The 12,682-nt window shown below is 38.6% G+C and overlaps 1 protein-coding gene across 4 annotated transcripts in view; it reads right to left on the bottom strand.

The window, feature by feature from the left end:
* Positions 1-12,682, bottom strand: part of ZC3H12C (zinc finger CCCH-type containing 12C) — a 68,951-nt gene that overhangs the window by 36,036 nt on the left and 20,233 nt on the right. For all 4 annotated transcript variants that reach the window (XM_027579314.2, XM_027579316.2, XM_027579313.2 and 1 more), the window contains exon 2: positions 857-1,608. In XM_027579314.2, coding sequence (XP_027435115.1) covers positions 857-1,608 — 752 coding nt within the window. The remainder of the gene's footprint in view (positions 1-856; positions 1,609-12,682) is intronic.

Raw genomic sequence — 12,682 nt, 5'->3', positions numbered from 1 at the left:
TTTACCTGTTTAATTTTTTAATGTAGGTACCAGAAAATTTAAAATGATGTATGTTCCTACATTATATTTCTGTTGAACAGCATTGCTCTAGATGCTTCCCCAGATGATAGGAGGCTTCCCCAGATGATACCTGTGGTAGGTATCCTCAGATCACTTTCTAAGAAACAATATATGAAATTCTAAGCTCTCTGAAAGAACTGACACCTTTACATATTTTTATATCCCCCACAGTGCTCTGAATATTGTGGGAAATTAACTTTATACTAATTGAATTTAGAGGCACTTAAAATGTTGTTATCAAAATTCGTAAAAAGAATTTTATATTAGTTGTTCTTTTCTTATCCCCAGTTCCTAAGGAGTTATTTTTGAATTTACATTTCTTAAGTGAAACAAAAGAAATTTGAAACTATAACTTTGATTTGTTCCCAAAGCAATACAAATATTTTTCTAAAAGAACTGGTGTTTTTCCCTATGGTTATTTGACTTCACACAGAAATAGACTATTTATCTGACTAGATTCCAAAATTGTTGAGTATCATCATACTCAAGTTCTTCATTTAAAACCAGCGGTTAAGAGTCCCCCAGGAACGTGTGCTAATTTTTATGCCACAGTAATTTAGCCAGATGAGGGGAAAAAAGAGACTTGTCTGGAGAAAGAGGGTCTCTTTTTAAGAGAATGGCCGACCGCCCTGGAAATAGATTGAAAGAAAACTAAAAGGGACATAATTAGAAATACGTAAGCCACTGTTGGGATGCAGAATCATCTTGACTTTCCCAACTGTTAGAAGAGAAATGGCCGTGAAACTAGGAAGACCTTCCAAAGATGGTAAGAATGAGCAACGCTCTCCCCACTCACCTCATTGCCACATTGCTACCGTCAATGACAACTGGCCTTAGATTCTCCCCATCGTCCGCTGTGCTCTCTTGCATCGGAGAGTCAGACCGCTGAGACTCCAGGGAAGACGAGTCCCGCGGGACGCTGGTCATTGTACTCACTGTTTGCTCAGCCTCGCTTTTATTTCCAAGCTTGACGAGCTCTCCCAGGATGTCGTTGATTAAAGCATCGGTACCGAGTTTATTGAGCACGAGCTGAACCTGTTCTTCCGAATAGCCTAACTTCAGCGCAAACTCCAGTTTTGTTTGGTATTCTCGCACCACATCAGGGGGCTTCTTCACTTCCTTGGACGTCGTCTGGGACTCCTCAGGTTTAAAGTCCTGCAAAATGTCGCTGCGTTTGAGTATGTGAGGCTCTAAGCGGGGAGACCTACACAGTTGTCTGTGAGTCTTGGTTAATAAGCATGGCTCTACTGAAACGCTCCTCAAGTGTTCTGACTCATTATCAGAATGTGTGCTTTCTTCGGAGTCACCAGAGCTCGTATTCTCTTCAGACACCTCTTTTTCTTCCTTCCCGGAATTGACTTTATCCATTGTTGGCTTCTCTACCATTGACCAAGGTACAGATGTATTTAAGTGTGGGTCAGTACTCTCCACATAAAGGTGGCCCAAGTCGTGCCCCAGATGATCCTTCAAGCCCATGAAGCTGTTACGTGTACTTGACTCCACTTTGCTATTTTTTCTGTATTCCTGAATGCAAAGCACCCCGTATTCCTAGAAGAAAAAACGTAAAACATTTAGAATTTTGTATTTATTTGTTCATTCTTGTTCCAGTAAAGGTGAAAGAATATCGCCCAACTACCGAATATTCAACTTTGCGGTTTCTCTGCATCTTCTCAACCCTCGTAACACCTTTGCCCCAGATAGGATCATGCCCTGTTTTTCAGAGGAAGAAGTTAGGAAGTAGAATGTCATGCAATTCCTCTGAGGCAACAAAGAAAATAACTAGTGGAACTGGATTTTTTTTTTTTTTACCCAGTTTTGCGTGACTCCCAAACCCGTGCTTTCCCCATTCTATCATGCTGCTTCTCAACCTTTCGTGGAAGAGATCTTTCCACTGTCAGAAAGGCCAATGTTTCCAGAGTGACACCTACATTATTACCAAAAAGCATGTTCTGGATAAACTGTGATAGGTTACATACATTTTCTCTAAAAGAATTCATAAACATTTGTAAAGATTATTTTGAAGGGAAAGCCATATGGAAAGAAAGGCAAACGTTAACTTACTATAATTGGAAAATTGACATTAATTTGGATCAAGCTTAACAACAATCTAAAGACATTCCAGATATAATTTAGGTGGAGTGCTAAAAGAGCACAGTTCTACAACAGCCAACAAAGAACGAAATAATCACAAAGTGAATTATATTCCATCGAGGAGATGCATAGTTTTGCCCTAACAATCTTTATTTTGTGGATACAGAGCACAGTAACAGAAGACAAATTTTAATGTTATGTTACCCTTACTAAGTGTCAGGGACACTACCATCTATTTTATTCCAGGGGGAAAAAGTGCTTTTATTCTCTGCACATTTATAGAAAGCAGAGAAATGGTACAGTTCACAGAAAAGTAACAGCAAATAAAGTACGTTGAATATGTGTTATCTTTTTTTTTAAAGATTTTATTTATTTATTTGAGAGAGAATGAGAGATAGAGAGCACGAGAGGGAAGAGGGTCAGAGGGAGAAGCAGACTCCCCGCCGAGCAGGGAGCCCGATGCGGGACTCGATCCCGGGACTCCAGGACCATGACCTGAGCCGAAGGCAGTCGCTTAACCAACTGAGCCACCCAGGCGCCCCGAATACGTGTTATCTTAATTTCCTGAATTTAATGTAAGAAAATACTTCTGTATCACATCAGATAATTAGTTACCCATTATCCACATTTGGTTAAAAAGTCATCTTTTCCCCCACTTTGCTTCCCCCCCGCCCCAAGGAATGCTTTCACTGTTTAAAACACTTTTGCTGTTTTGCTAATTTTCCTTAAAGTCTACTGGGGAATTCATTATTCTTTCTATACCAGGAACAGGTTAGCAGAATAAAATTATCTGCTCTTGTGCTTTAGTGTAAGGACTATATTCACACCAGTGGCTTACTTATTAAGGCAACTCTGGTGTTCTATCCAGGGATAACATTAGTCAGGCAGTGGTGGCTGGATTTGAGACTGTCATAAAACACCTCTTTAAATCATCTAAAAAAGGAAATTGCAAAAACATTTTATTCTAAAGCTCTTCAACATCTTATTTACACTAGAAAGGAGTTATTATATAAATGTTAAGAGACAATGCTAAGTGTTTTTCTAAGAAGTCACACATTTGAATGCATTATGGTGAACTTATTAGAGAGGGGAGTATTCCTATAATGAAACAAATTATATTCAGTATGGTAAATACTAAAGACTAGAACATGGAATCTTTAGCTTGATAACACCACATTTAAAATTTCATCAGTGTAGAACTCCTACACATTCTACAGGAGTTTCTTCAGGTTTTATCCCTTGAGAAGACAGATAACATTGTTCTCTTAATGCAGCATTCGTTTATTAGTTTTAAAGAAACATCAAGCTTTCCTGGCTCCAGACTGCTCAACTGATAAAAAGAAATACTCCTTAGCAGATGCTCTATTAGGGAGCTGTATCCATTTCAATTTTTTTTTCCTATTAATATGGATATGCATGAGCCCAATTATTTAGAATTAAAGGCAGGGATTTTGAAAGCAAATCTTTACACTTTGTGATTTATTAACTACTGTAATATACTGACACCATAATGCAAGTAACAAATCACAACAGAATCCTAATGAAGGGATACAGTTAAAAGAAAAATCTGCACTGTGGCCTTCGCAGAGCTCCCACCAAAAGTATCTTGAACAAGGAAAACCTATTGGAAGCTGGGCTGCCTGGCAACCAGAAGCTGGTTGCTAAGCTGCACTCTTTTAACACGCCATCATGAATGCTAGCACAGTGAAAGAATAATTTGGTATGAACAAAAGCCTATAAAAGAGACTGGGACTTAAGTGCGTCTGGTTTACCCTCCGAGAACAATGCAGCTGCCAAACCAATCTGGAAGCTCCGACATCATTGTTCCGTAAACCCCACAATCTGCTCCGACTGCAGGAAGTGTATTTAATGGGCAACATTTCTGATCTCCCCTGAAAAGTTTGGGTTTTGCAGAAGTGCTGTTGTGAGATAATTCTTCAAGATAATGACTCACTGACCAAATCCCTGACTTCAACTAGGAAATATTATTTTAATATTGGGCTGAAGTGGTTTCCTTTTGGACCTTTTCAAATAAGATGAACACTGCATGAAAACACAGCCACTGGGGAACATGGAAATGAAACGTTATGTTTAGAGAATAAGTGAAATTATTAATTCTCACAGTTTTCAAAGAAACAAAACCAAATACTATAAAGTTTTTAAACTAAAAATTATCTACCCTAAGCAAGTACCTAAATCTTTATCACTTCAGTCTAATAAAAAAGAAGTGTTCACGGTACTATGTACATCTGCTCTCTTATATAATTTTGTTATATAGCTATAATGATAAAACAGGGAGGGAAAAATGAGATTATCAACAATTTGCTTTCTATAATATTAAACCAGAGAAAACTCATTTGTATACATGAATGTATTTAGTGAATACCACACACCTTTAACTTGTAATTTACAATTCATCTAATTATAGATACTATGTTAAGTAAAAAGTTTACAATAACTGGGCTAACATGATTTTTAATACTGATCTACCCTACTTTAAAAAAAAATTAACATCTAATTTGGTTAGGCACAATATTTTTTCTTTTAAGATACTCTGGTTGAACTTTTTCCCCACAGTGACAGGCCTCTCTTCATGTTCCATACTTCACTGGTTACTTGAGAGAAAGTTACCCAATGTCATCTTGTCCTCAACAAGCAGTTAAATAATTGTTTTTAGCTCCTACCGATCAACAGACTAAGTATGAAATAGTACGAATACGGGCAAAGGAGTTCAGTTACCAGGCCTAGATCTTCTCCGTTACATAATCCAAATCTGAAATAACCTTACTTGTAGTAACCAGATGGGAAACATTTGGTTTTTAAAACTAATCTGAAGTACTTCCTTACCCACTTGAAATTAGTAAAAGATTGCCCTGACTCAACATGACACTTAAAATTTTTTTCCCCACAATATCTTGAAATCACTCAATAAAAAATTAAACGCCAGTCTTAAGATTTAAGAGCTGAAAAAAAAATATTTTCATAGGCTGCAGTACTTGTTAAAGTAATGTCATGTGAAAGACTTACAAGGAATTGTTATAAGAAATCTTAGGACAAAGAAAAGTAGAGGATCTTTATTTTTGCTCAGTGCCTTAAAAATGATCAATATAATGTTGAAAAAGATAGCAAAGGCTCCAATAACATCACCAATTTATTATTACAGGTAAGGTAGAAAATACTTTTCTCCCTATTTTCTAAATCATTTATTAGACTTTTAAGTTTTGCATTTACTCAAATGCAAATGTATGTAAGTCATCTTTAAATTAATCAACTATTAACTAATAAGGATAATTTTCCTCATTTCATGAAGCAGCAGCATAGACAAAATTTCACACACAAAACAGGTCAGTGTTTATACTCCCATAGTTATCAAAAAAACTACCAAACTGCAAAAAATATGGCTTAACTTTTAAGCTTTCTATCAGGAATCCATTGTAATTGGCCTTTACACACACTATATTCATGAACACAGAAAGCACTGGGCAAAAATATAATGGTCTGAACACAGATTTTTACACTTACAAAACTAAAGATTCCCTCCAGATACTGTACTGGAAACTAAAATAATTTTTCTGGCTAAAGGCCTAATATGTTAAAAAATCAAATATTTGTTGAAAAAGACCCAAATTTTCATGCTAATTTTGTAGACAATGAAGTGTAACTAATTATTGTAATAGTCAAAAAGAAACTGTATTAGCTGAAAGCAGGCTTAGGATATGGTTATCTACTAGAAATTTGTTGTAGGTACACAAATTCCCCCATTTGGTGAGATCTCTGAAAGTTCTCATTAGATGACTTGGATAATCCTTCACCTCAAATCCAGTGGGGGAAAATTTTTTTTATTTCTAAAGAGCCTCATATTAATTAGGAATATTAGACCACAAAGTTGTTACATCAATTTGTTTGTTTGTAATGTAAAGTTACAATGCCATAAAGCGGGTTCTGGTTGTTATCCAAATGATAATACCATGAGAACAATGAAAATAAAATAATGAATATGTAATAAATGCCCACTGCTGTAGTCTCTGTGTATTTAATTACCATTGTATTTCAGGGAGTGCTGTTGTCTGCATCCCTCTGGCTAACAAAGGAAGGATGTCCCTTTGAACAGATTGGTTAATGCTCTGGGGCAACAGATGTCCTACTGGAACTGCAGGAGACCAGCAACTGGTGGCCTGCCCATCTTCTGAAAACTTTCAATAGACTCATGCATATGTTCACACAATAGGGCATGTGGTAGAAATGAAAACCTCTTTTTAACCCTTCATGCTCGCTCTTTCCTTCCCAACTGATGGATGAAAGTCTTTGTCTCCTCCTCCTTTCCCCATTTTGGAACTCCTGAAAGCAGTTCTTGGAATGACACCTTCAATCTAATATTTGAAACTAATGCAGGGGAAAAAATTTAAGAAAAGGTGGGAGAAATTAGAAACTGTACGTGACTATCGAAACTGCTGACAAAGCAGGTGAATGCTTAATCATCATATTTACAATAAGCTGTCTGAAACATCTACCTGTGTATCAATCCATCTCCTCCAAGCTGGCTTTTTTAAGACAATGGAAAAAAATCTATCAGATCTTACTACCAGTTCACAGCGCCTAAGTCTGACAGTGACACTTGAAGAAACACAAGAATGTGGTAAAACCCAAATTCATTGTTTATCAAAACATCAGAACGTGTCAGAACTCATCCTTCAGTACCAAATGATCCCATGCCATGCCTAACGCCTTGCAAATGTTCGTGAGGCTGTAATTATTTATGTGACTCCAGACATAAGTCTACAGAGAGAATTTTCTTGTATTTTGGCGCCATGTAATCATTTGTAGCCTTTCACTGGAGGGGTTTCCTGTCCTTTACAGAGTTCAAATTAATCCTCTCAATATTTAGCAAAGTTTAACTTGCAAGGCGTGAAGTAGCACAGATACTCACGTTAGCAGGAAAATACAAAGACATTGGTTTCTGTAGCAGCCTCAGCAGTAGCTCCTTAACACAGTTTTAGCTGCAGACTTGCAGGCAGGCAGGAAGAACAATGAATGGCTGAACAGATGGAAATGGCAGTGTCTTTGCTTAACCTATTACCGAGTGGAGTAACAGCCAATCATGGGCCAGAGAGCTCACAATGAGTTGGCCGGGCAGATGCAAGCCAACCTCAGCACCCTGGGTCAGGTTCACAGGTTTCTAAGATAAGCAAGTTGATGTCATTCTCGGGGTCTGCCCCGGGCAGCATGTACTATTAACGAGGGGTGTGCTCCAACAATAGGCCAGACAAAGCCGACTCTCTGGCAGCTGCTCATTGGGAGCCCAGTCATCAGGCAGCAGGCTGCCAACAAGAAACACCTGGCTTGGGCAGCCTTTGGCTTTTCCTCCTTGTTTTTCATGCGCGGAACAAAGAAGCCAATTATATTTTCAAGTCATAAAAGTTGCATGTTTCCAAAAAGTTGAGGCTACCCTCCCCGTCTATTAGCTTTTGAGTTTTGAGAAATAAAGGACATGAGGTGTGTCAAAGTAGCAATTTGCTACTGCAGTAATCCCTTTTCTTTAATAAATGAGTCAGTAGTGAAGTGGGACAGAAGGCTATAGTCCCACTATTTCCCTGGAAGCACCAGGAAATCCAAAATATTCTTAGATATTGGTTAATTTGTTGCAAGGCAATAAAATGAAAAAAAAAAGAGAGAGAGAGGTAATGAAAGTAAGACCGCAAGAGACAAAGGTTTAAGAGCTTACAAACAGAATTTTATAAACTTCACTAAAAGCATAGCGTAGGAAGATAAAACAAGTGTGGTCCAATCGTGTGCCGAATGTGTCCTCTAAACTGTTATCTTTAGACAAAACTATTTAACTTCAACCTAAACCACCAGCATAGCCCACCTTGTATGCCCAATAGCAATGTAAAATAAAATTCTTTTATGATGGATTCTAGTTACTCATGTCACTAAATAAAGGCTTTCATTATGTTCTAATATACAACATACTATACCTGTTAAAAGCATTTGATTTTTTCATAAAATTTGTTCAGATGTAATACTCAAATTTCAGCTCAGGGACAAGTTAACCGTATGAGGAAGTAAGGTGGTATTTTTTGAGGTATATAAAAAAATTGGCCCCTCGAGGAGGAAGCCTCTTACCTCCCGATTTATGTCCAAAGTGCCAGACCACAGTATTTATAATGCTAAGGACTACTTGCTTTTGAGGGCTGCGTAAGTTCCATCGCGAGTGGCCTCTGATTATTACAAAAGTTCAACCAAAATTTAAACACCATCAGGTGTTGTGAAAGGATCTCCCTTGCTCAAGGAAAAGTAAAAAGACATCTACAGCTGTCCTACGACCTAGTTTGGTGAAAGAGCGCCCCCTACCCGCCCACACGGGCGCGCATCCACTCTTCATTCCAGTGCCCATGAGAAGGGCGAAGGCGAGAGCAGCTTTTATGACTTTCTGATACAGGCTGAATTACGCAGGGCCCAGGCTTTTCCAAGATACGAGATTTGGGTAAAGCACCCCAAACCATCTAAATCAATCTCTCTTTACATATACACAAATACCGAGGCTACTCACGATTAGGGTCCCTTGTGACTACTTGGGGAACAGGCGTATCTGTTGGGACTCCTGGCCGGTGGGGACTTAATTGTGACCACTCACGTGTAAATGAGATTTTCCCCATTTACAACACAAGGGGAAGAAGGCCTACTCTACATAGTTGAAATTTTTCAGTTATCTCACGGAAGAAAACATTCCTTATGCGTACTAAAAGCCTAAAAAAAAAAATCAGTTACCAGAAATAAAATAAAAATACCAAGTATGCTTTAGATCACCATTGGTCTGTATTTTTCCTCCAAAGAGCTTAATCTTTTATGACAGTATATCATTCCCAAACTGTTAGAAAATTTCAAAATCTGTGAAAATATTTTTTAACTGAATGTCATTATTATTAGGTTTGCATGTCACACTAATTTCTAAAGCAAAACTGTTCTTTTTCGACCAAGGGTTGCAGGAATGTTTCTGCCTTGGTTAAGCCTATGGTCTGATGTCAGAAGCCCGTTAAAGATAAAGCATCTCTAATATTACAGTTTATTGCAAATTATAAAGTGAATCACCCAGAATTCAAATGTTATGTCTTGGGTAAACATATGAACATAGAAACGAAGAGAGTTAAAATTTATTTTTTTAAGTGGTGTGGTGGTATTTCTTTTTGAAATTTTATGAGTAAAAGGAGTGAGGAATGTAAGTCAAGGCCAGTCAGTGAGTAAATGTACTTCTTTTGGTAAAACTGAGTTTGATTTAGTAAGATAAAAATAAAACATACATTAATGCAAAATGATTCCAACAACTAAAACCTAATAAAACTTAAGCAACGCACTGACGAGATCAGAGACAGTGAGGTCAGTATTTATGAATTCATATTAAAACTTTCTTGTGTATAAAAAGTAAACTCTTTAGTATGAATTGCAAGTCTTCTCTTTTGCCCTGGGTTTTCTTTCTTCTCTTTATCCCTTGCTATTATAGTTACTACTTTATAGCTTTAGTTCGGGAGGAGGAGGAGGTATCTTCTCACTAATTCCAGCCACCGGTGAACACAAAGGAAAGAAAACTACCCAAGGGCTCAGCAGGAAGCCTGATCTCTAGCAGTGGATTAAGCTTTTTTGCAAACAGCAAATAAAGGCAGTGATCTGAAAAAGCTAATCAGATCCTGCTGTGGTATTTAGACTACCTTGGTTGCTGGTATTGGATAATGTTAAGCACATTAAAACATCTGTAGGTGAAAGGCCCGGCTGGCTTTCCTAGTCACAGGCCCTAGTCCGCTTCCCACCCTGGGCTGGGTGGGGCGCCGCGGTAGAGGGCCGAGCTCGGTGGGCCCTGAGGACAGAAGAAAACCAGGCAGTGTAGGGTTCTGGGTGCACACGGTCATCCGTCAGTGCCAACGGGTGTGTCTAATGTCAGGAGATTCAACCACATGAGAGGACCTTGTACGTCCGCTGAAATTTGAACGTAAACACGTGGGCTTTGCCTCTGCTGTTGGGAATCAATTCTCTTCATCGCTGGTGACCCAAGCCCACTTCCTGGTACCTTTCTCTTAATATGGATTTGTTCCCCTATTAATATACAATCTCTCCCGATCCTAACAATAACACCACGGAAGCAAAATTGTTCTATCAAATTTCCCCAACTGTCCCCCAAAGGTTGAAAGGTTAAAATTTCAGCAAAACCTTTTATTATTTTTGAGAATTAAAAAAAAAAAAGAACCAACAAAAACCCTAATTTATACACAGAGTGGAAGAGAACGGAGCAAAATCAATCGGGTACTAACATGTGAACAAAAGTGCCCGGGGGCAGGTTTTATTTCTCTTTTATGACAAGGTGAGCTCCTCCAAGAGCCCTCAGCTCTTTGCAGTGTTCCTGTAACCCCCTCCACGGAGGCTGCTGTCAGCCGCTGTGGGCTGAGGGAGCTCCAGCCTCTCTGGCATGGGAAGCTCCTCCTGCAGGTCTCCTGCTCTGGCTTCGGCTTCCCAACTAGAGTGGCCTCCGTTGGTGCAACCCACCCTCCCGGCCTCTGCCTCCTCACTGGAGGATGACTTATCCAGTGGGTGAGTCTGGGAAGAGGAATTTTGTAAGCAAAGCCCGGTCCCTTTCCTCTGCATTTTTCTCTTTGGGATCTGCCCAGGCTGCCTTGCTCCCCAGCACTGCCTGAGATTGGGTGGTTAAAGCTTTCTAATTTGGAGGGTTCAACGTCGTTAAGCTCTTTAAGCCGGGCTCTTAAGTCATGTCCTGCAACAGTTCCATCAGAAAGCTATTTTGATGTCCATCTGCCTGGCTCCTTTGTCTATTTCTCAGTTGGTTCAGAACTAAGGCAGGAAAAACATCCCCTCGAAAAACATTCAACAAAAGTTTTGCTATAAAGAACTATTACGGGAAAAAATGATAAAAACACACAAATTAACTCTGATCAGAACACTTTTAAAACATATATGAAGGGAAAGGTTAAAAAAATAAAGAAAAAAATTCCGTAACAAAGAGGGAAGATAATGTTCCTCAAAATAAAAATTCTGTGGGTCTGACGATCTTTCAGTGCCACATCACTAAGAGCAAATAAACCTCAATTCTCTTTAGGGTTCAGAGACAAATAGTCAATAAATCCACAAAAACAGTTATTTCTTCCCAGTAGTCTAAAAACTTTTCTGTAGTCATTTTGTGATACCATAACCCACAGCATAAGACTTCAATTATTTCCCAGTATTAACTTCCCATTCAGTATTTTTAAAAATTCATTAAACAACTAAGTCTTTAGAAAGATGATCTTCAATTCTCATTAAACTTGTAAATAATCAAGGAATTTTAGAAAAGCGCAGAGAATATAAAGGACATCCTAAATGCCAATGAAACAGGTTACTAGAACAGCTCATGTATAAGGGAGGAAGGGAGAGAAAATTCTTGAGGGAAAAAGGCCATAAATGATTTTAAAAGAGGTATAAAAAGCACATGATATCCATATTAATAAAGTAGCTAAGTAAACTGAAACTGAGGAAAAGCTGACCAAAAGTGGGTAATTTTCTATAAAATATAGACAAGATATTCTCTGAATTCTAACAACTTAGTGACACTTGGCCTCTACGTAGTACTGATGATATTGGCAACCTCATCATCTAAGCCAAGTCAGAACTTAACTCTTCTCTCCTGATGCTGCGGACCTTTATGTCCCACGGTGTATACCATTCCTCGCCTTCTACCTGATGTGTGCTCGTTTGCGTCCATCATGCTCTCTCTGGGCTGTGCATCCCCAGCCGAAAGCCAAGGTCGGGCATGGGGGCTTGTTCTTTAGGCATTAAATTAGTCTACTAAGCAAACTAATTCAAACACTGCTTGGTCAGGAGCGTTGTGAAAAGAGAGATTGGCAGTGTCAGGCTAGAAAGAGTAACCATCAGATAGATTACAAGAAAGCTCTATCAGGAGGTCTGTCTCTTCTTACTAATGGTCTAGAAGAGCGTGTCAGAGTGTACTGTGTAAAGGAACAGGAAAGAAAAGCATGATATGCAGCAAGCGATACAAAAGCAACTAGGAACCAACTATGACCCGAAGTTCTTTGTTAATTAGGAGTTCTATCTAAATTCTCATTGATAATCAAGACAGTGCCTTACCTACCAATTCTTTCTAAGATGGCAAAATGAATTGCTTCAGTTAATACTCCCAGAGGCCCTCATAGCAGTGATTTTAAATTCCTGCATACGACTGGATTTAGACAACTGTCCTGGTGTGCAAGAAGCGGGAAACCACTGAGAGGCTAACACAATGTGTGGTTGTGTTAGACAATGCTGCGTGAAAGCAGCACAGAGGTTTCTAACAATTTCTCTTTATAGCGTTCTGTTCATATCAGAGGGCGATGTAATAATTTCAATAGGAAATTTAGATTTCTGAGCACTAAGGACAAGACTCCTTCCAAATACAAATCACCATATACTTATAATAAGTTAAATTTAGAACGTGAGTAATTCTAAACAAATGCCAACACCATTTGCTTGTAAACTCGTACAAGGCAGGGATGCC

This window comes from Zalophus californianus, chromosome 11 (assembly GCF_009762305.2).
Source record: "Zalophus californianus isolate mZalCal1 chromosome 11, mZalCal1.pri.v2, whole genome shotgun sequence".
NCBI lineage: Eukaryota > Metazoa > Chordata > Mammalia > Carnivora > Otariidae > Zalophus > Zalophus californianus.
The sequence above is the reverse complement of the archived record's forward strand: the minus strand, read 5'-3'. Positions and strand labels throughout refer to the sequence as shown.